General features: G+C 40.8%; 1 protein-coding gene across 1 annotated transcript; it reads left to right on the top strand.

The window, feature by feature from the left end:
- The first annotated feature begins 10,366 nt into the window (after nt 1–10,366).
- TMEM14A (transmembrane protein 14A) lies at nt 10,367–21,318 on the top strand. Its single transcript, XM_015817172.2, has 5 exons — nt 10,367–10,428; nt 13,450–13,535; nt 15,950–16,051; nt 17,321–17,408; nt 20,618–21,318. Exons 2-5 carry the CDS (start codon nt 13,460–13,462, stop codon nt 20,655–20,657), a joined length of 306 nt encoding a protein of 101 aa, XP_015672658.1. The 5' UTR covers nt 10,367–10,428; nt 13,450–13,459; the 3' UTR covers nt 20,658–21,318.
- The last annotated feature ends 1,682 nt before the right edge of the window (nt 21,319–23,000 follow it).

Genomic DNA, 23,000 nt, shown 5'->3' with positions numbered 1-23,000 from the left:
TACATTGTAAAATAAATGAATTTAACTGATAAAATATTTGAGAACCAAGAGTCTCTCTGGTTCCATTCCCAATCAGTAAAATCTGTGATATAGTGTGAAACTGAAGTAAGTCAATAACAGAGGATAGGAAATGGATGCTGGCAGGAGCTTAGCATCCATGGTATTATTTCCCCTCTTCCCTTTAGGGCAGAGTTTCCCAACCTTTCTGGCTTTGCGGATGGGGGGGGGGAGAGGGATGGTTCCGTGCAAGTGGCCAGCAAGCGTGCTGCTTAATTTGCACAAGCAGTGTGCATGTGTGCCTGCAAATGGCACATCCACTGCTCACGCAAGTGGGGATGTCCGTGCGCTCGCCTGCCATTTCTGCGGCCCGGTTGCAAACAGCTCATGCCCACTAGTGGGCCATGGCCCAGAGGTTGGGGACCTCTGCTTTAGGGTTAAAAAATTTGAAAGAATATAGTGAATTTTGTCAATATAAGTTATGACAGCCTATAAAGATTAATGAGCAAACAGAAATATATACTATTTCCCACAGCAAGGAAAAGCAGAGATGGTTAAATTGATTTCTTTACTCAGAGAAGAGAATATATTTAATTTTGTTTCTACTTGGAAATCGCTTCTGGATTTTATGCTTATGATGGAAAAAAAATGACACTCTGATTTTGTTTTTGCTGATTAGATAGGTTTGTTGTTATAAAAATGGCTAGTATATACTATTGTGTAAAAGTAAACAGTTGAGGTTGTAATGTTATCTCCTACTGTGCTAAAAAGAGTTGGAAATCAACGCTTTTTTCCCCCTTTCTCCTTTTTACCTCACATCTTCTCTTCTCTTTTTTCCTTCCCCTAGTTTTCCAGCACTTTTTATTTTCCTTTGTATTTTATATTTTGATAAACTAATAAAATTTTGTAAAGATATTTTTCCCCTCACCCATTCCTAATTGCTAAGATTGTTTGCTAACAAGAACCTGCAAGTTGCAGAAAAATACGGCCATAGACCCAGAAGGCAGATAATCATCCCCCCTCCCACCGCATAGTAGATATCTCTGGTAAATAAATGACATGGTTTGTATCAGCAAGCCATCAGCAGTAGAAGCTAAGTTATCTATTTTAAAATGTGTTTTATAGATATCCTGTCTCACTGAGATACAGATTATGTTTTATGAGGATCTCCAGGGACAGACATGCAAATGGAAATCTTGAATTATCATCCCATCTGATACAGGACTGTCTGTATTAAAAAGAAATTCTGGGCAAAATCACCCAGTAAAATCATCATAATCTTGAGTAATTTTCCTGGCAAGACTTCTCTCAAAAATAAAACTAGATAACACAGAGGGGTTGGTTTTTTTTGGCCCTGCTCATAAATTCAATTGGTTATGAATTCCAGTTCAGCGATGTACTTCACTTCGGAAAGTATGCTGGAAAGTGTTGTGAGGTTACCACATTACCAAAGGTTTTCAAGCTGTGTTCTGCAGAATCCTGAGGTTTCCAAGAGAGTATGGGTAAAAAAGTTCACTCAGACTCAGCTAGGAACACCCCTAACAATTTTTATAAGTAGGGTGGAAAGGGCAAGGCCAGTGGACATTCAGGAGCCCCATCCCTCCAGAGGTACTTTCTTCTCATCATGAATAATCACTCAGGGGGTGTCTGCTTGGCAGGCAGTGGGGATTCCAAGAAAAATTCTTGTTGACTAATAGATTCTATGACCTGAAAAATCTGGAAAACCCCTGCTGTGTGCCACTTCCTAGGGCTCATATCCAACAATGTATGAAGTGCCTCCACTGATTCAGTGAAAACTCTCCTTCGTAGTTGATATATCATATGAAGCAATGGACAGAAACTAATCAAGGAGAGAACCAACCTAGAACTAAGGAGAAATTTCCTGACAGTTAAAATAATGAATCAGTGAAACAATGTGCCTCCAGAAGTTCTGGGTGCTCCAACACTGGAGATTTTTAAGAAGACACTAGACAGACATTTTTCCAGAATGGCATAGGGTCTCCTGCTTGAGTAGGGGGTTAGATTAGAAGACCTCCAAGGTCCCTTCCAATTCTGTTAATGATAGTTTGAGTGTTTCTCCCTGGAGAAAGCTCAGCTTCAAATCTCTCATTAGTTTATGATAATAACGGGAGGACCTCTAAGCCAGTCAACAAGTCAGTTTATTACAGTTTTAAACCAGTACAAGGCTCTCTGAGCAAACTGACACAGGATAACCTTCAAAGGATAGTAAGGGTTAACTTCTTCCATCAATTCAGTTTGAAATGAATTAATGTTTAAGAATCCATTGTTTCCCCCTTTCTGCAATGCACTAAAGATGGCCACAGATCAGTCGCTGGAAGAATGCATGTATCAGTCTTGGAGAAAGGGGAAAATGTTGCAACAGAATCCTTCTGAAGGAAGAAAGGTTCCTTGCTTTATGCTTAAAATCCAAGGGTCAGTTTCTTCTGGCATGGTCCAAACAAATATAAATGAAGATTGATGCTTGCTTACTGGGCCGTCTCTGTTCTGTAGAAGTTGACAAAGTTAGCAGCCAGCAAATATATGTTTCTTTTGTTATTATTAAAAGACTAACACTTGGATCTTGAGATCAACTTACTTGAGGTTCATGGAAGAAAAGTTTCCCATCCCCTCCTACAAGCACCTTTGATCTTTAGAAATTGTCTCCAGCGAGGCAGACAGGAGGGGCTTTCCTATGAGCCCAACTCAACTGCCTATTCCTGAAAGCTGTAAAAATAGACCTGAAAAGATTATAGACACACATCAGATGAGTGGGTTCCTACGGCATGTTGAGCCACAGCATGGTTTCCTTGGTTCTGGCTTTGTGCATTGGGTGATGTTAGACATCCTGGCTTTTAAATCATGACCCGTGGCTTAGCGCTTTCAATGAATCCATTTAAGGGCTGCCCATCCATCGAAGCATGGATAAGGCAACAGTGGATCAAAGCAATATTCGAAGGAAGTCAACACTGGTGAATTTAAAAGATTGGATGACAAGATAATTGAAATTGGGATAGTTGGCATATGCTGAGACCGTATTTGAACCTTTGACTGAAAGAAGACATCACCTTTTAGTTAAACCCAGCCCAGTATTGTTTCATAGGTTACACAGGACTTTTCAAGTTATTATACTAAGCTTATTGAAGCCTAGCTTGTGAGGTGTACCTCCCTTAGGGAGTTACACCTCACAGAGTCCAGGGGAGTTGTGAAGAAGCTTTTTAGTTACGTAGTTAGAATAAATCCACATTTCTTAAAGTTTCAATGTATTGTTTTCATTCTTCCTTAGTCTTTATTCTGGTGCTTAGATTCTTAAGGAAGGTGTGTATGTTAAGTATACATTAAAGGGAGGTATAATGGCAAAAGGTTTAGGACCTCCTGTTCTAGAACATCACTGGCACATTAAATCAATGTCTTCATAGGCCGGAATGGAAAAATATTGGGCACCAAAGGATTACAGGTAGTCCTCGGCTTACAACCATTTGTTTAATGACCATCCAAAATCACAACAGCACTGAAAAAAATCTATTTATAATGGTTTCAGCATCCCAGGTCCTGGAATTGTCATTTGCAACCTTCTTAGGCAGCTTCTGAGAAGCAAAGTCAATGGGGGAAGCCAGATTTGCTTAATGACAGCATGAGTCACTTAACAACTATAATGATTCGCTTAACAACCATGACAAAAAGGTAATAAAATAAAATAAAATAATAAAATAAAATAAAATAAAATGGGGCATGACTCACTTAACAACCATCTTGCTCAGCAACTCAATTGTGGTTGAAAGTCAAGGACTCCCCACATATATATATGCTGCAAAGAGGGCAAAAGTAAATGGACAAAGCCATACATTTCCATTATTATCTATTTTGGCAAGTAGCTTTTTTAAATAATGGGGCACTGTTGTTGCAATACCATTTTCATGCGCTTCCAACGGCATGTAACAGCAGGTCACCGATACCAGTTTTCAGCAAACAACAGCAGAGAAATTTCAAGGATCATAAAAAGAAAAATTAGAGAACTACTGACCAACCTTAATTAATACAGCAATTGACTTGAAAGGTTGAAACTCCCTCTGCACAATATGGTTCTGATTCTGCCTCCTCTTAGTCCCACCATGACTCACCTGTTTAATATTTTGAAAGATAAAAGATCTCTCTTCTGGTAGAGATCCTAGACATTTTACATTAATAAAATATGAGGAGTACCCTACTTTAAAAGTGACACACTTCCAGATGGAGGTTCAGTTAATACTTTGATACAAGTTTTCATTAACTGAAGCTCTCTGATTTTCCTTCAATCAGACCTTCTTTTAAGAGATAAGTGTTTTAGATTTAGGAAAGAAGACATGGCAAATTTAAATTACATATGAGGATTATATGTAAGAAATTAATGCGTGGGATTTATTTTCCTTTCTACTTTTAGTTCATTTACAGTATATAATCTCAGGAATATAATTGTATTAGAAAGCTGGATCGTCTCCGGAATGAGGATTTCACCTTCAACTGCTTCCATTGTAACTTGCTAATTTGGAGTATGGGATATGGTTTTTGGTACCATTCCAATTGAATACCTGACTGGAAAAACCCCAAGCATCTCTCAAAACCCTAGCAGATTTCTGTATTTAAACTAAATTGCAAAATGGGAATGTCGGATTAATATCCAAAAGAATTAATGTGTTTGAGGTATGTCCCAAAGGTGCTTTTTCAACAGCAACTGGACTTTCTTTGTTTTTCCTTGGAAGACGTTTCGCTTCTCATCCAAGAAGCTTCTTCAGCTGAAGAAGAAGGACCTTTGAAGCTTCTTGGATAAGAAGCGAAATGACCTCAAGGAAAACCAATGTCCAGTTGCCTTTTGAAAAAGCACCTTTGGGACAGCCATGACCTGGATGACTGAGAATCTCCATAGACATGTTTGAGGTATGTACACTTTTTTTCTTGCTGCCGAAAACAAGGGAATTTTTGATGGATTGAGCAACTTTTCCCACCTATTTAATGTATATTCTTCTTGTCATATCTTCTCTATATACCATCATGAAAAAGTGGTCAGTTTACCCAGAAATCATTCGAACTGAACTCTGTCTTCTCACTGGATTCCATAGTACAACACATGCTTCATTCTCTAAATCCATAAAACCATTGGAAAGAAAGATATGATAGTTTCATTGTAGCCCCATAAATCTCTCTTGATTTCAATTCTGAGTCTCTGAACTCCAACATGAGAAATTCTCATGAGAAAACAAGCATCTATCTATAAAAACTCCTGAACTCCCTGTGGGATCTGGCTGGCTTAGAAGAGTTCAAGGGTTGAAAGCTGTGACTTGCTTGCTAAGATTTTTCTCAGTAAATACACAATGGTAACACAGCAATAAGAAGTACTGCACTCAGTGTAAGGAATGCCCATCCTTCTTTATATGACTTTGGAACCATCAGATTTTTTAAAAAAAGAAAAGAAAGAAATTAAGACAATCTTAACTGTTTGGGTTTGACTGAACTCTGATAACACTTTCTCCTTTAAATAGTGTGTGTTCAAATTACTAACGCTGTGCTTCCTGTTTTAAAAAAGTTTAATCTTGCATTTAGAGCAGGGATCTTCAAACTTGGCCCTTTTATGACTTGTGGACTTCAACTCCCAGAATTCCTCAGCCAGGCACACTGACTGAGGAATTCTGGGAGTTGAAGTCCACAAGTCATAAAAGGGCCAAGTTTGAAGACCCCTGATTTAGAGGATGAGAATAAGGATCAGACACATGTGATGATTGTCATTCTATCACCAAGTCTAGAAGAAAGTTCTCTTGGCCATTATTAAGTACCTTCCTTTTTCTAGAAAGTTCACAACCAATCCCAACACAGCATGCCACATGTTAATAAGGATTCTATAATCCTTGAGAAAGCTCTGAGAGATCATTCATGTTCAGTCAGATTAGCTGCCATTGTGTATAGATGTCCTTTGAGATTTCCATTCATATCAACATATCTTTCATGGAATACATTCCGGATAGTGCTTTTCTTGTTTGAGCTTTTCTGATATTTTGGGATCTAATGCCCCCCCCACCCAGTTCTCTCAAATACATACAAATACCTGGGTTTTTACAGTGTATTTGACAAGCTTATGGATATAGCAATTCCACATCCAACAAAAGATGTGCAATATGCATGTAAGTGTTGTTATGGGCATGGATATGTATTCTTATTTTTGAATAGTATTAGAAAATTTACAGAAGGCTGAAAAGGAATACTGGATTTTAAATGTCCTTTGTCCTTTAAAACTCAGTGTATATAATATTAAAAACAATTAAGTCCCCTTCCTGTTAACTGAACATATTTATTTAAAAAAGATCAAATCTTAATTTAGAGGAACATCTAGCAAATATCCAATATTCTTCTTCTGAAATTAGGAAAATAATATTAATTTATTAAACTCATATGCCCAGCCGACTCTTAATGAAAAAATACAGTCTATTTATAAGGTACGTTAAGATGTACTGAAAATAGTCTGAAATAAATATTGGTGCTAATGCGTTTTTGGATTCTTAAAAAAAAATCTCAAAATCATTTGATTAAGGGTAAGCAAGTTTTAATTATTTTTGTGACCATATTGTTGTCATATGTGTTCCAAAATACAATTTGAAACAGATCCCTTCCTATTGCATATCCATAGGTGCCTTTTAATCATTTATGTAAATTGCCACAGCAAACTAGCCTCCAGATTTGATCTTTGGAGTTGATTCTAGATGAGAATGGTGGGGAAACCTCTCTGGGCTCTTTTCTTGAAATGGAAACCAAAAAGCCTCTCAAAAAGATGGGCCTTCCATGAGTAGACTTCCACTGGACAACAGCAGTTTTTCAGCCATCTAGTGGTCTTCCAGATTTTTTTCATCCAAGATGATAGTCCTAAGAAAGAAAACAGTCAGCAGAGGTTTTTTTTGGAATATTTATTATTCTTAGTCTGAAAAATGTAATGCTCAAGAGAAGACAGGTGAATGGTTACCAGGCCGGCCTCAGTTTTAGAGATCCCAAAAGTAGGGTTGCTAAACAAAGGGGGGGAACAGGGTTAGATCATGCTTGACTGAGTTTAGGCTGGCAAGCATAGCAGCCTCTTCTCCTGAGACAGATGCAATGTGTCAAGTTAAAAGAAAAATTAGTTATTGAAAGATGTGTAATATTTGAGACAAGCTCTATTCACAAGCGCAAACACAGACATATATAATAAGTATTTATTGTGTATTTTTTACTAAGTGCAATCATGTTGGGATATATACTATAAACATTATGCATGCATGTAATTGTGTATGGGAACACATGGGTGTATTCTAAGAAATTACTAAAGAGGGTGAAAGCCCATTTTATTAAAGACTGGAGTGAAGAATGCAGAACTGGGACTCATACTGTAGTTGTTCTTGTCAGAAATAACCATTTCAAATAAATATAACTTCAAATTTGAGTTTATAATGGAACACTGACTATTAGCTTTGGCACTGAAAATATCATTCTAATTTTGATTTTTTTTAAAAAAATGTAGATTCTGAAGCTGAGAATATAGCTGAAGCATATAAGGTTCCATGGGACAGAAGTAGTTCTGTGGTAAAGCTTATTGGCTCATATTGCAGTGTTTGCTTTTTCTTTTTTTACCCAGTAAAACAAACTGATGCCCTGTAGAGCCTCTGGCTTTGCTTTTGCTTTTCTTCCTCCGAGCACAGGTCCCATTATCACCCTCCATGGAGAAAATCTAAAGAACCTCACTCTACCAATTCAAGTGCAAATATTATCCATTCCTGGAGCATGGATAGGCATAGAACCAGCTCTGTAGGCCTGCTGCAGAACTAAAACCAAAAAGATGTGTCAAATGCATTCATTAACAATAACCTTTGTGAAAGAGTTTGGAAACCAATACCTTAATAGTAATAGCACTTAGAGTTACATACCACTATACAGTGTTTTACAGCCTTCTCCGAACGGTTTACAGTGTCAGCCTATTGCCCCCAACAATCTGGGTCCTCATTTTGCTGACCTCAGAAGGATGGAAGGCTGAGTCAACCTTGAGCCAGTCAGGATCGAATTCCTGGCTGTGGGTAGAGTTTGCCTGCAATACTGCATTCTAACCACTGCACCACTACAGCTAATGAAAAGGTGATTCAGTTGATTAAACTTTATTTAAAAAAAATATAGGATAGTATGCCATAGATCTATTCTTCTCCTAAGAATGTTTCTGAACTCCCATTTAACAAGCAGCTTATCTCAGTCAAATTCATTCAAAATAAGTATAAGAACAAGATGAAGGGGATTAAAAAGATATTCAGAAAAGATGCTGATTGGAGGCTTGATGAGAAACAGTTAGACTTGGTTTTTTTAAAAAGCAATTTTCAATGGGTCTCACAGGCAGTTGAGCCCAGAGGTTGCATTTTCCAATGGAGGGTTCCAATGGCTTCCAATGCTGGAGGATTTCAGCATTTGAGCAGCTGTGCTCTGAAGGTTTGTAACCATTAAAATTTTATTTTATTTATTTAAAACATTTATATAGCGCCCCTCTTTAAGACAACTCTGGGCGGCTCTCATTTATTAAAAATAAATGAGAAAATAGATTAAACAGGCTAGACATATGTAGAGTCTGGAGTAGGAAAATATGGTATTGTAAATATCACATTAAATGTTGAGTTTGATGAGGGATGAATATATTATAATTGTTTCTTAAATCATAAACCCCAAGCGTTCCATATTCTGTTTGTTTTAAGGTCTGGTTGCTTTTTTTTAATGGGTGTCTTTTTTCTCATTTTCTGTCATAATAGCTATTCCAGAGCAACAATATCCAAATAATCTAGAATTGGTCCACATCAATGACATTTTGACGAGGGGCATTCCCCAAATAATTTTTGTACCTGATTATATACAGTAATGTACCTAACTTAATCATAAATTACAAACCATGAATACACAATCAATCAGTTTTAAAGCAAGATAAATAAAATTGTATTTTTTTTTAAAAAAAAATCAACTTCTAGGGAATTATCACACACCAAACCCAAAAATAGGGGACATTCTCAGAAAATATTTACTCAGCAGAGTGCTAATGACTTCAGCTAGGTTTCTAAAAAGCAGCAGTTAAGGTGGGTTATCTTCTTTCTGCCAAAAACATGCTTAGCTTCTATTGATAAGAGTTTAATTTGGAAGCCTAAGGTCTATTCCTGTATTTGATCATGAAAGGCCTTCATGAGTGAATTGATGCTTCCAGAATGCTCAGCTATCACAAAATCCAAATAAATGCTGTTAATCTCCAGCAGCCCACTACTGATCTCTCCCCCACCCCAGTTTCTTCCTTTCTTTCTATGCCACACAATATATATATATATTCAGAATGCCATTTGTGGAATCAAAGAGCTCAACATTTTTCACTTTCTTTTCTTCCTGCGGGGAAAGGGCCAGTTTTTTTGACCTTGCTGAATTAAATTCTCCCAGATTCTGAGATCATGTAGGGTTGATTCCTGTAACATCATTTCCAATGCTTCAGGAATCCTCCATGGTCCCTTTCCATCCTCCACAATCCACTTTTTCCTCTCCCCTGCTCTTCTGAGAACAGCCGTAAAAAGACCCTACTAGATTTTAAAATACCAGTGGTAGTTTCAAAGACTGCGTTTGCTAGCTATTCTTCTCTTAGGGATGTTCAAAATATTGTTGTGTACAAAGCATTCCCAGCACTTTTGGCTGCCCTGCATTCAAACCAATACACAATTATTCAGTGCAGGCAGCCTTGAATTCAAGTGCAGCAGAACACACTTGCAAACACAAGTCCAAGGCAGAAAAAGTTTCAGGATGGAAATAATGAAAAAAAGGCTATTGGAAGAGGCAGCTAAGAGGAAGAAAAGAAACGAACGGCATTGAAAACATTACAGCAGGAGGGTGAATAGGGAACTACGGCCCCTTTACGACCTGCGGACTTTAACTCCCAGAATTCCTGGCTCAAGAATTCTGGGAGTTGAAGTCCACAGATCGTAAAGGGGCCATAGCTGCCCACATTTGTTTTTATTGCCTTGTCCGAGTGGTCTTAGCTTCCTTCTCCCACGCGGTGGCAGGCTCCCTCTATTGCAGTGTTTCTCAACCTTGAAAATTTTAAGGCATGTGGACTTCAACTCCCAGAATTCCAATGCTGGCTGTGGAATTCTGGGAGTTGAAGTCTACATGCCTTAAAATTTTCAAGGTTGAGAAACACTGCTCTATTGTGTATAGGAATTGGGCCAGCCTCCGACGCGGAGTCCAAAACTAGGCTAAAGGACAAGAAAAGCGAAGCCGCCCGGTCTGGGGAAAGGAAAGCGTCGCTCCCCGCTGGGCGGCAGGGGGCACTCGCGGACTCGGCCCGTGGGAGGGAGGCCGAACGGACAGCTTCGGAGGAGGGGTTTAAAGCGAGGGGAGGGGGGGTTTCGCCCTACGCCCGTCTCGGAGCCGAAGGTATGCGGAGGGACGGAGGAGGAAGAGGAGGGGGGGGAGTCTGGCCGGAAGCCCCTCTCTGGGGGGAAATGCAGCCTCGGTGGTCAGCCCAGGGAGGCGGTGGCGGCTGCAGCTGGCGCCAAGAGCAGATCGCCTCCTTCCTTGCCGCATTAGCGCCCGGCCTAGAGTGACACGGAAGATGGGGGGGGGGTGTATCCCCGCTTGCTCGGCGCTTACGGGACGATCCCGAGAGCTGGGAATTAAGCCGCTTTTTTGCCCACTTTTTTCTCTTGTAAAAATTAAGCATGGGTTTTGTAGTCTTGACCTGAAGACTACAAAACCCATGCCTGGAAGCCAGGGGGATGGGAGTCAATTGCACGCGTTCAAGTCAAAATTGACGGGCTGTTGCACGCCCGGAGTCTCTGCGTGGTAGATGGGCGGCTGTATAAATTTGTCTGCGTATTTATGCCTGTGTGTCTGTGATATATACGTAAGTATCTACACATGCATTTATAAGCACAGACACAAACGTATAAGCAATGAGTTGGGTGGCTCTCTTAAATTTGTTTTATGTGTATGTATATGTATACGTATTCATATACACATACATAAAAACGCAGGTATAAAACATGAGTTGGGTGGCTGTATAATTTTTGTATATATGCATGTGTAGGTGAGTGTGCACACATTATTATATGTTTTATGTGTGTACGTGCGTGCACACACCCTTAGTTAACTTTATGTTTGGTTAACTCTTGTGTATGCATTGCATTGTATACAATTGATCTTTCTGCTTCCTGTTGATTGGTAGATCATTGCTGATCTCTGGAAGCCACATTCATGATCTTTGGGGATGTCATCAATAAGTCTTGCCTGTATATAAGGGTTTTGGGGCTCCATAGAAACGATCCAACTGCATTTCTAAGAATAGGATCCAGCCCTCATGAAAGTGGCTATCAAGTTCATATCAAGAATATTCCCCAAAGATAAAACCATACAGTAGAAGAAGCAATCAGTACAAGTGTATGTCAGTCTCATATAGTTGCCTGAAATATGAGATGTCTGGTTTGTGCCCAGTACAGAAATGACAAATAGAGTATTTGGGCTTAACTTGTAATTAGTAAATCAAGAATCAATCATGACTTATTGACTAAACAATAATTGGCTGAGTTTGCACAGCACATTAAGGGTGTCCAAATGATCAGCAGCACTGAAGCTATTGGGATTAGCCATGCAATAAATGCTGTGGAAAATAAATAGGGCAGCCATCAGGTGTCAATCAAAACCTTTTAACCTCCTGGCTTGTTACAGGGTCTCCTGTTCGCTACACCTTAACATTGAAGGTCTTGCCACCTCTAGTTGTTAGCACTGAGAATCAGTGTTTCTTGGACCTCTGAAAGGAGCTTGCCAACCCCATCTCTGAAGAGCATTCATTGATTTTGCCATAGGTAGCAAAATACAGAGGGATGTACTATGGCCACTCTCATTATATAACAGTGGAAACCTGCAGGTATAAGACTCCCAGCATCCCTTATATTCCAGGCTTGGAATCAGATATGCTAAAATCAAAGTGAAAAGAAATGGCAAAGGGAAAAATGTTATTTATCTTGAAGAAGGGATGCCATGTCTATTTAAATATCAATACCCTTGCATTATTCCTTAATTATAATGTACTACAATTACATGTGCATTTAACTTTATTTATAAAATTTATATGCTGCCCATCTCACTACTGAAGCGACTCTGGGCGGCTTACACAATGATATGTAGAAACCCAAACTATCCAATTTTATATGTATTGCTTTGGTCCAAGAGAAAAACTAAGTCATCAGAAAGAACCTAGGAAATTATTTTTCCCTACTGGGAAAAAGAGCAATTTGATCCCAAATAGTTATCCAGATACTGGATTCAATCTTACTAACACCAGCTTTGTGACATAATCACATGCGATCTGGAATAAGTCCTGAGGACTAAATCCAAAAGGGCAAAAGAGGTTTATGGACCTTTTTGAGCATCAAATAATAATTTTGCCTGGACCTAGGCTGAATGCACTCCCAAGTACTGCAGGCAGTGCCCTTTGGGTATAAAGCAGACGTGCCCAATCCACAGGCAGTGTGCAATCTCATAAGACACACATCCCTCCAAATAAAGGAAGTTTGTTATTTATGAACATTAACTATATTTTATACTAGCTGTACCCAGCCACGCGTCGCTGTGGCTCAGTCTGGTTAAATGGAAAAGAAAGAAAAGAGAAAGCGCACATTTGTGTCACAGGTGTGACATCTATATTAATAGTAGGTATATAAAAACACGCGCATATTCGAATGCAACATTGTGTCAAAATTTCAAAGCAATCGGTGAAGAACATTCGGAGATTTAAGATTTTGAACAAACGAACATTTACATTTTTATTTATATAGATGTAGCCCAAGAAAATTCCTCTTCACTCAATGCGGCCCAGGCAAGCCAAAATGTTGGACATGCCCAATATAAAGGAATTCTTGGAGGGCCGGTAGTATGAGAGCTTCGCATGTTTAGCCAGAGCACGAGAGCTGGCATTAAGCCAGGAAAGGATGTCCCATCTTTCATTGCAAAACTGGGCACAGAGTAAGGCTATCTATTTACAGTCCTCTAATCCTTACACAAACCAGTGAGTTAATTAATACATCCCACAACTCTGGTCGGTTTTCTCAGAAGATCTGGTTTCAGTTTTACTGCTGGGTGATTGTTAGGGCATTCCTAAAATCTTTCTCTGGTTTTCTCCCTGTTGAGTTTGATTCCTGGTAACTACATTGCCGCATTCACATTGTTTTGTTGGTAACTGTGTGAATTCCCATCACCTTCTTCCTGCTTTTTCTTTTAAAAAAAAAAAAAAAAATCCAATCTAGCCTTGGGAAATACTAAATGTATTTAGTTCTGACCTTTCTGAGATAGCCATAGTTAATTACAGGTTGCTTCTTGCTGTGACACAATCATCTTCTCCTCCCTCCTCTTAAATATAGTTTTACCACATTCATTTTGCTGTTCTGTTTTGTTCTCCAGACTTTTCACCATGAGTGTGGATTGGATTGGCTTTGGTTATGGGTTGGTCGTGGCTCTTGGCGGTATCATAGGATATATTCGCAAAGGTAATAGCGGACTTGTACGATAGAGAAAGTTATGTAATTGTTTTCTGCTGTTTCTTCTGTATTTTCTCAAATATTTTTGTTAAGTTCCATGTTTTGCAATATGTTACAGCTCATAAGATAAGAGGAATGTGTGTAAAAAGATTAAGATATTAAGACTAAATCTGGATACTACTAAACCTCTTGTGTCTGTTTGATACTTTGTAACCTTCAATTGAGTGAAATGGTGCATCATAAGATCAGGGGTCTTCAAACTCGGCCCTTTTATGACTCATGGACTTCAACTCCCAGAATTCCTCAGCCAGGCACACTGGGTGAGGAATTCTGGGAGTTGAAGTCCATGAGTCATAAAAGGGCCGAGTTTGAAGTCCCCTGTCATAGAGCAACAATTTTTAAATCAATGTATCTCAAGTGGACTAATTTATAGAATACATTAAAAATTGGGAATCCATGTGTGCCATGGGATTGAAATTTGCCAGAGTTGTGGCTGCTTCAGTGGCACCATGCCTTCAAACTACATTTCCCAGTAATACGTAGGCTGCATGACACAAGGGAGAATGAGTACCCTCACTCTCTTTCCCGCCTCTCTCTGGCCCCTGCTCCCGGTTGACTGGTAGCAAGGCCCAACAGGTAAGCAACCATTGGCTGCTTTGGAACCAACTGAAAGTTGAAATCTCTTAATGGTGGTAAGCAGTAAGGGGAGAAAGAGGGAGTAACTTGGATGCCTGCTGGCAAGGTAGGGCTGGCTTGGGGGATACTGGCCATCCCCCAAGCCATTTTTTTTCCTGGAAGGAGGAGGCCTTTGGGGAATAAAATATTGTTTCAGACATCTGTTTCTGGGATGTTAAAGGCCAGGTGAGGAGAAGTAGATTCCTTTTTCTCTTTTTGTCACTGCAAAACAGAAAAATGTATTTGACACCAATTTCTAAAACTTTCCCCATCCCAAACCATTCCATTCATCATATTTTAATACGTTCTTGGTGCAACTGTGTTATTTTTCCACTGAAAACTAATAGTACCTAATTCTTTCCTCTCACTGACAGAGTGGCTTTATTATTATTATTATTATTATTATTATTATTATTATTATTATTATTATTATTATTATTATTATTATTATTATTTGGATTTATATCCCGCCCTTCTCCTCGTAGGACTCAGGGCGGCTATCAGGAGAATTGGAATAAATTTGGAAAGAAACAGAAAGACATGGTGGGAGAAACATGTGGCATGCAGTATTAGATTACAGAAATGCCATTTGCATATTAGATTGGCTGAAAGGTGCATATTTACTCTACCTCTGCTGAACACCTAATTCCCACAGCACAGTGTTAGATCTAAAGATATTTACCCATGTAGTAGGGCTTTATTACTATTATCCTTCTCATCTTTCATTTTACCTTCTACTATTGGTATCTTATGATTATATTACTTTGTTATTTGTATGTATACTGAGAGCTTCTGCACTGGAGACAAATTCATTATGGGTCCAATTACACTTGCCAGTCAAGAATATTCTATTCTATTCTTCTGTAAATCTGAAAATATCCTACTTGAATCTCCGTGGAGCAGATATCAAAGAATGGTAGAACTTTGGGACAGAATGGGGGCACAGACTCCTGATCAGATACTGTTCTGAAGAACATTAAGAAATAAATTACTAGTTAATGATTCCCTAACTGCATTTGTATAATACTTTTTGGGATCGTTTCTCTCCTGTAGTAGGATAATTACTGTACATAGAGTGGTTGCAATGTAACTATCCCAAAGTTAATAATGGGTTCAGAAAAAATCCTGAAAATCCCATGAAACCTGAATACATCATTTCTGCCAATGTCAGTATTGGTGTAGATTAGTCATGTTGAACCACCAGTGTGAACACAGGACTATCAAGTCACTCTATTGTAACAGAAGAATGCAGAAAAGAAAGTGATTGGGATAACAAGGGCTAGAAGCTTCCGAATGAATTTATCCCTTGTTCAGTTTCTGACTGCACACTTTTAAGTTTCATCCTTGGATTTCCCCCCCCCCAATAAATTGGAGTATTATTCAAAATAGCTGCTAATGCTGCGCTGGCAACATTTGGCGTAGCCAGAGATCTCGAGAGCTCCCCCCCATGTGTGTATGTATGTGCATATATGTGTATATAATGTTATTCTTGGATTCTAGCTATTCACGTATAAGAAATGAAACTCTTTGTCAAATTTAGTCACTTGGCATCATTTATTGTCCCTTTTTGCTCTTATTATCTGTCGAAATATGTCAAATAATTAAATACATTTTTCGGGTTCCAAAAATCAAAAGACAGGTCTTTCAAAAACAGAAGTGCATATTCTTTAAAGAGTACAATAAGACTTTTTTATTTATATATATAAATATTTGTATATATACATATATATATATCATCTTTATTACAGGAAGTAAAATCTCATTGGTTGCTGGCCTTTTCTTTGGCTTGCTGGCTTGTTATGGAGCATATTGGGTAACGCATGATCCCAAAGATGTAAAGATATCATTATGTGAGTATCCTACTTCTTGAAAAGAGAAGGTACTTCTCTTTAGCATTTCATTATATATTGGAGTTATCAGAATAATTGGAAACTGAAAACTAGTTGCTGTCATATGCATTATTTGTAAGAACAGAACATGCAAGGTAAAAACTTATTGTTGTCTATAAATTGCATCGGTATTGAATTTAGTGTGGGAGGCCATGATGCAACCTTGAGGCTTGAGGGCACTCCCTCTGCCTTGCTAACTTGTTAGTCTTCCTAATTTTTTTTTTTTGAACTTTGATTTCCATTTTTAACTTGTACATTTTAACTGTGTCCTTAATTCTGTTTTTTACTGTGCTTTTAGTCATATGTTTATACCTGAGTCACTTGATTGAGATGGGAAGTTATGGAAATTGAATAAATAAATTAAATAGTTTTTATTTCATTGTTGTAAACTGCCCAGACTCACTCCCTCAGGTGAGATGAGCAGTGTAGAAATTAAAACAAATAAACAAATTTAGTTTTGAAGTGTAAGATTGAGATGGGAGGGTTGATCCATGTTCTTTAAGGATGAAGAAATAATAATTGGTGAGCCATCCTACTTGTGCAAGCCTGCGTGTATTGGAACTTTGAGGATTTCTCCATCATGTGCATGGAGCAAGCTTTGTAAAACCTGGAATTAAATGCTTTATCGTTCTCATCAAGTCTTGTTATTGGCTAGATTAGCTGGGATGATGGAATTTATAAATCCACATTTCTGAAGTCTCCCAGGTTGGAAACTAGGTTGTGCACTTTATGGATTCACTTTAGACACACTGGGTTGCCATTTAATTGAAGTCTGAATATGCATGTGACTTGGCCAAAATAGGTCTGGATCACACAACAAGATGTTTTAATTTAATCAAAACGCATTCTTTGAAAGATACACGAGCTATTTCTTGTTTCATTAGTGAAATTTTATGAGATATAGTTAGTTGCCAAACAGGTTGTATATTTAGGAAAATAATTATGGAAAAAGAGATCACTGTTGCTGAGATGGAAAGATAGAGGTTCATAATGGGCACAAAGACACAGTTTGTCTTGACCTCAGTATAATGATTTCTAATTATAAGATGGTGATGATGTAGAAAAAACTTTTTTTTAATATTATGACATTTGAGTGATTTTTTTTTTGTTTCAAGAGCTGTCTACTTAATTTGGAATAATTTTAATTTGTTGCCATCAATTATTATGAGAATATAGTTGAACCACAGTATAACATTTGCTAAAATAAACATCCTATATTTTTGCCTGCAGTCACAGCTTTTATACTTACCACTATAATGGGAGTGAGGTTTAAAAGGACCAAGAAACTAATGCCAGCTGGAATCATAGCAGGTCTCAGGTAAACTGTTTTCACTTGAAGATGCAATCCAAAGCTTACTTATCCAACCCCCAGTGACTATAGTGGATCATACTTGTGATTACAGTTGTGTACGATTGCATAGTGTATGATTTTAAATGCCGTAAAAGAGTTCCTGGATGTAAATGGGACTGATTAACATAGAATTAGTTTATAGATGAGTGGACACTTGTTGTCATCCAGCCCTAATTATGCTATTTCTGAATTTACATTCTAGAGTATTCTATGATTCTGCAGTCACACTGAAATAGGGATTGTGTGTGTGTGTGTGTGTGTGTGTAGAGAGAGAGAGAGAGAGAGAAGGGAGTTGAGGATTTGCTTTCAGGTATTCAAAATCAAAGACTTTAAATGCCGTCATTTCCAGGTAGATTCAATGCAACCTTAGATTATAGTGGTTGAGGCCCATAATATGTGAACTGCAGCAAGTGGAGAAGCCTGTTTTAAGGCATATCTGCAGTGGAGATGTACAACTTCCAACCTTTTTTGAGGATGAAATTTTACATACCCGTATTTTTCGCACCATAAGACACACCTGACCATAAGACGCACATAGTTTTTAGACGAGGAAAACAAGAAAAAAAATATTCTATCTAAAATGAAGATAACACTGCATATATCCTTTTTTACCTTTAATATATATATATGTGTGTGTGTGTATGTGTCTGTGTGTGTCTGTGTGTGTCTGTGTGTGTCTGTGTCTGTGTGTGTATATATAAAATAAAGGTAAAAAGATATACCGTATGCAGAGTTCTCTTCATTTTAGATGTCAAAAGGGTCTCTCTGTCTCTCTCTTTCTCTTCTCTTTCTCTTTCCTTTTTTCGTTCTTCTTTTTCTCACTTTCCTCTCCCCCTTTATCTTTCTCTCTCTTTCCTCTCTTTCCCTCTTTCCTCTTTTTCTCTTTCTCTGTCTCTCTTTCTCTTTTCCTCTTTCCTCTTTCCTTTCTCTTTCCTCTCTCTTTCTCTTCTCTTTCCTCTCTTTTCTCAATCTTTTTTCTCTTTCCTCTTTTTCTCTTTCCTCTCCCCCTTTCTTTCTCTTTCCTCTCTTTCTCTCTTTCCTCTCCCTTTCTCTCCCTCTTTCCTCTTTTTCTCTTTCCTCTCCCCCCTTTCCTCTCCCTTTCTCTCTTTCTCTTTCCTCTTTCTCTCTTTCCTCTCTCTTCTCTTTCCTCTTTTTCTCTTTCTCTTTCCTCTTTTTCTCTCTTTCNNCTCTGTCTCTTTCTCTTTCCCTCTTTCCTCTCTCTTTCTCTTTCCTCTTTCTCTCTTTCCTCTCTTTCTCTTCCTTTCCTCTTTCTCTCTTTCTCTCCCTCCCTCTCCCTCCAGGTTAGGAGAGAGAGAGAATGAAAGGCAGACGGCGCCGAACGGGCAGGGAAGGGGAGGGGGAGCAGGACGGGAGGCAGCGCCTCCCAGCCGCCGTCCCCATTGCCTCCTCGGACGAATGGGCGGGCATGGGGAGCAGGACGGGAGGCAGCGCCTCCCGGCCGCATCGCCTCCTCGGCTGAACGAGCGGGCATGGGGAGCAGGACGGGAGGCAGCGCCTCCCGGCCGCCGTCCCCATCACCTCGGCCGAACGAGCGGGCATGGGGAGCAGGACGGGAGGCAGCGCCTCCTCGGCGGGCATGGGGAGCAGGATGGGAGGCAGCGCCTCCCGGCCGCATCGCCTCCTCAGCCGAACGAGCGGGCATGGGGAGCAGGACGGGAGGCAGCGCCTCCCGGCCGCCGTCCCCATCACCTCCTCGGCCGCACGAGCGGGCATGGGGAGCAGGACGGGAGGCAGCGCCTCCTCGGCGGGCATGGGGAGCAGGACGGGAGGCAGCGCCTCCCGGCCACATCGCCGCCTCGGCAGAACGAGCAGGGATGGGGAGCAGGACGGGAGGCAGTGCCTCCCGGCCGCCGTCCCCATCTCCTCCTCGGCCGAACGAGCGGGCATGGGGAGCAGGCCGGGAGGCAGCGCCTCCCGGCCACCGTCCCCATCGCCTCCTCGGCCGAACGAGCGGGCATGGGAAGCAGGATGGGAGGCAGCGCCTCCTGGCCGCCGTCCCCATCACCGCCTCGGCCAAACGGGCGGGGAGGGGAAGCAGGACGGGAGGCAGCAGCTCCCGGCCGCCGTCCCCAACGCCTCCTCAGACGAACAGGCGGGCATGGGGAGCAGGACAGGAGCCGCTGCCCTCGCCGCATCCTCAGCCGAACGGCCGGGGAGGGGGAGCAAGACGGGAGGTAGCGGCTCCGCTGGCGGCCACTGCAGCATCGTCGGGGTCCCTGCCCCCGGCCCGGCCGCCACCCCTGCTGCATCCTCAGCCACTTCGCCGCCGCTAGAGGAGGGCTCCAAGGCCGGGTGCACCATGGGCGGCCGCGCCGGCAACGAGGAGTGCTGCCGCGGGGACAAGGGGGGGTCCTGATCGCTGCCAGGTCTCCTTCTCCTGCAGCACCGAGGACGGCGGCGGCTCCCCGAAAGTGGCCGAGGAAGGCGCCACCGGTGGGGCCGAGGTGGGGCCGGGTGGCGGAGAGCCGTGCGGCAGCCAGGCAAGCTTCATGCCTGACTGCTGTCCGGCCCGGTCTGGGGAGACATGTGGCTTGCTCGGCTTCCCGGGGAGCGATGCCCCCGCCAGCCCAGCCATGATTGCCGCCCGGCCCGGCCTGGGGAGACATGTGGCCTGCTCGGCTTCCCGGGAAGCGATGCCCCTGCCAGCCGCCGCCCCAGCAATTGCAAGGGCTTGCATGGTCCCCAAGGGACGCTGACGCGCTCCCCGCCGCCGGCGACCAAGCAAGCCCTTGCAACTGCTCCAGACGAAGAAGCAAGCGGCTGGGAGACCGCGGTGGCGCCTACCTCCTGCGCCCGTCAGCTGGCGTCAGCTGGCGCGGTGCGGTGGGAGGCGGCATTCGCTCCATAAGACGCACAGACATTTTCCCCCATCTTTTTTTTGGGGGGGGAAAGTGTGTCTTATGGTGCGAAAAATACGGTAGGTCCTTGGCCCTGTTGAAGCTCTCCATTCAGAGCGCTCTCTCTCTCTCTCTCTCTCTCTCTCTCTCTCTCTCTCTCTCTCTCTCTCTCTCTCTCTCTCTCTCTCTCTCTCTCTCTCTCTCTCTCTCTCTCTCTCTTTCTCTCTGTGTGCATACAACTCTGAATATAAAAATATAAAATTGTTCATGTCTTAATTGATCACTCATTTCTTAATTTTCTTCTTTTTTTAAATACAGCCTGGTGATGGTTGTGAGGCTTGTTTTCCGGCTCATATGAGAAAAGAGGCACTTTCAGATGTCCACGGAATCATTGAATTATGGATGTTCCTTCTGAAAGATCAGCCATTTTGGTTGTGATTATGATGACATAAAGGCAAGGTTATTCCAGATGGACTCAGAAATCCATTCATTCCTTAGGTGTGTGGGGTTGCATTCTTTAATGTTTTAAGTAACATTTTTTTGATTTATGTCTTTTTGAGACCAATGACTAACTTGGCCTTTTAATTATTATTTTAATTTGTGGGATAAATTTTCAATGTATGCTTTATTCTCCCTGGAATGAATAGAAGCCACAGGACTTTTAAAACTCAGGTTTGTCATATATGGTAGCATCTAATAAAGTCATACCCAGTCCTGGATGATGGTAATTTCATAGTTCAAGATTTGGAATAATACAAATTTATGTATATGGATTATATTGGATTTCTATCTTTGTAAGCCACCCAGAGTCACTGAGAGTGAGTTGGGTGACCATATAGATTTTCATAAATAAATAAAATAAATAAACCAAACAATAAATAAATATTATATTTCAGTTCCATTAAAATATTAATGAATTCTGTATTAATTTCTTATAATACTAAAAAATTAGCTCCAAAACAGGTCTTGCTTCTGTCTTGAAATGCAAACAAATACCATATTAAAAATAAAAACACTTTTAATATTTTGGATACAAACTCTCTTGTAAGATGTTGACTTTCAGTATTTCTTAAAGTGACTTGAATGAGGTGATTGACCGGAAAAAATGTTAAATTATTTTCATTCTTCTGTTCTCATTATCTGACCAAGCCAAAGGTTTGTTTAGCAGGAATCCCCCAAAATTGAGAGGTTCAAGTTCATCTATTTTAAACTGTTTTTATGAAAATAATGTCTATGGCCAAGGGATTTACTACAGGTAATCCTCCTGTTATTGCTGGTGTAGATATATGTACTTGCTTTTGTAGATACCAATGTACTTATTTTAAATCAGTGCTCACCATTCAGCAAAGACTATTTAACTTGTGGGTCAAGGCTGTGTTTGAGGGAAATACTAATTATGCTTACATTGGTTTGAACATATGTCATAAATATGTCATAAAACATATGACATATGTCATAAAAAAGGCCTGGAGGAACGTTGTCAATGGGGTCGCGATGGGTCAGACACGACTTCGCAACTAACAACAACAACATAAATTACAAAACATAATTGGCATAAATAAGGCTAATGACTCCATGTTGAGGTAGACTCTTGGTGAATATATGAACATATCAGTGTACTTTTCTTGCAACACTTAAATGATGAAGGGGTTGACCATCGCCTTAATGGTCAATGCCTTCTGGGATTTTTTTTTAAACTTCCCAGACTCTCTGAGAACCCTAATATTTCTTGGGGGATTCCCATCCAAACTGTAACCACATTTGCTGGTTTTAAGCCTTTTTTTTCAAGATCAGCCAAAGTCATCACAATGCTGCCACCTGCTGTGACTAGTATAAATAAATTAGTGAACTATATACAGAGATGACAAATGGTCGAATGATACCAACAAACACAGACATTGCCCTATTTGTGTCCCAAGAGGCTGTTTATAAGTCTATTTAATAAGTCCAGCAAACATAAAAATATGTGAACTACAGATCTTGCCTTGCATGGGTAGCAGTCTGGGGCTTTGGGTGGTGGCCAAAGGGGGCATGGAGGGAGGACAGGAGAAGTGGGAGGGAGTCGGTTTCTGGCATGCCTCTTTTGTATAGTAATAGCAATAACACTAAGACTTATATACCACTCCATAGTGCTTTACAGCATACTCTGCGCAGTTTATAGAGTCAGCATATTGACTCCCAACAATCTAGGTCCTCATTTTACAGACCTCAGAAAGATGGAAGGCTGAGTCCACCTTGAGCCAGGATTGAACTCTGGGCTGTGGGCAGAGTTTGCCTACAATGCTGCATTCTAACCACTGTGCCATCATGGCTCTTAATATATGTGGCATACTAGAAGCTGGCTCTATCCTATCTTCCCCACCGCAGGTTCACTGAACCAGTCAGATTCTGCTGTAATGCTACAACTTATGTGGAGTGAAAACTGTGCTGTATCTGTCCACAGTTCCAGCCTAGAGGGTCCCAAGGGTCAGGAGGGGACGGGTTTCTAGTATGTCACATGTGTTTTGCCAAAACAAACTTGTCCACTTCCCAACTCCCAGGTGCAGACTGGTTTGTTCACATCAGCAAAAGTTTGCAACTTGAAGGTTCGTTAGTAATGTCTGTAGACTAGAATGCATTGCTGTAAATCAGACATGTCAAACACAAGGCCCCGGGGCCGGATGCGGCCCGCGAAGTGGTTTCATGTGGCCCGCGAAGCCAT

This window comes from Protobothrops mucrosquamatus, unplaced genomic scaffold (genome assembly GCF_001527695.2).
Source record: "Protobothrops mucrosquamatus isolate PMUCROS unplaced genomic scaffold, P.Mucros_1.0 scaffold557, whole genome shotgun sequence".
In the NCBI taxonomy this organism is placed as follows: domain Eukaryota; kingdom Metazoa; phylum Chordata; class Lepidosauria; order Squamata; family Viperidae; genus Protobothrops; species Protobothrops mucrosquamatus.
The sequence above is the reverse complement of the archived record's forward strand: the minus strand, read 5'-3'. Positions and strand labels throughout refer to the sequence as shown.

Bases quoted from the DNA above. Each gene is read 5' to 3' on its own strand.
- TMEM14A (XM_015817172.2), top strand. From the start codon at position 13,460: ATGAGTGTGGATTGGATTGGCTTTGGTTATGGGTTGGTCGTGGCTCTT. The intron at 13,536-15,949 runs GTAATAGCGGAC...TCTTTATTACAG, and splicing joins CATAGGATATATTCGCAAAG to GAAGTAAAATCTCATTGGTT. The intron at 16,052-17,320 runs GTGAGTATCCTA...TTTTGCCTGCAG, and splicing joins AGATGTAAAGATATCATTAT to TCACAGCTTTTATACTTACC.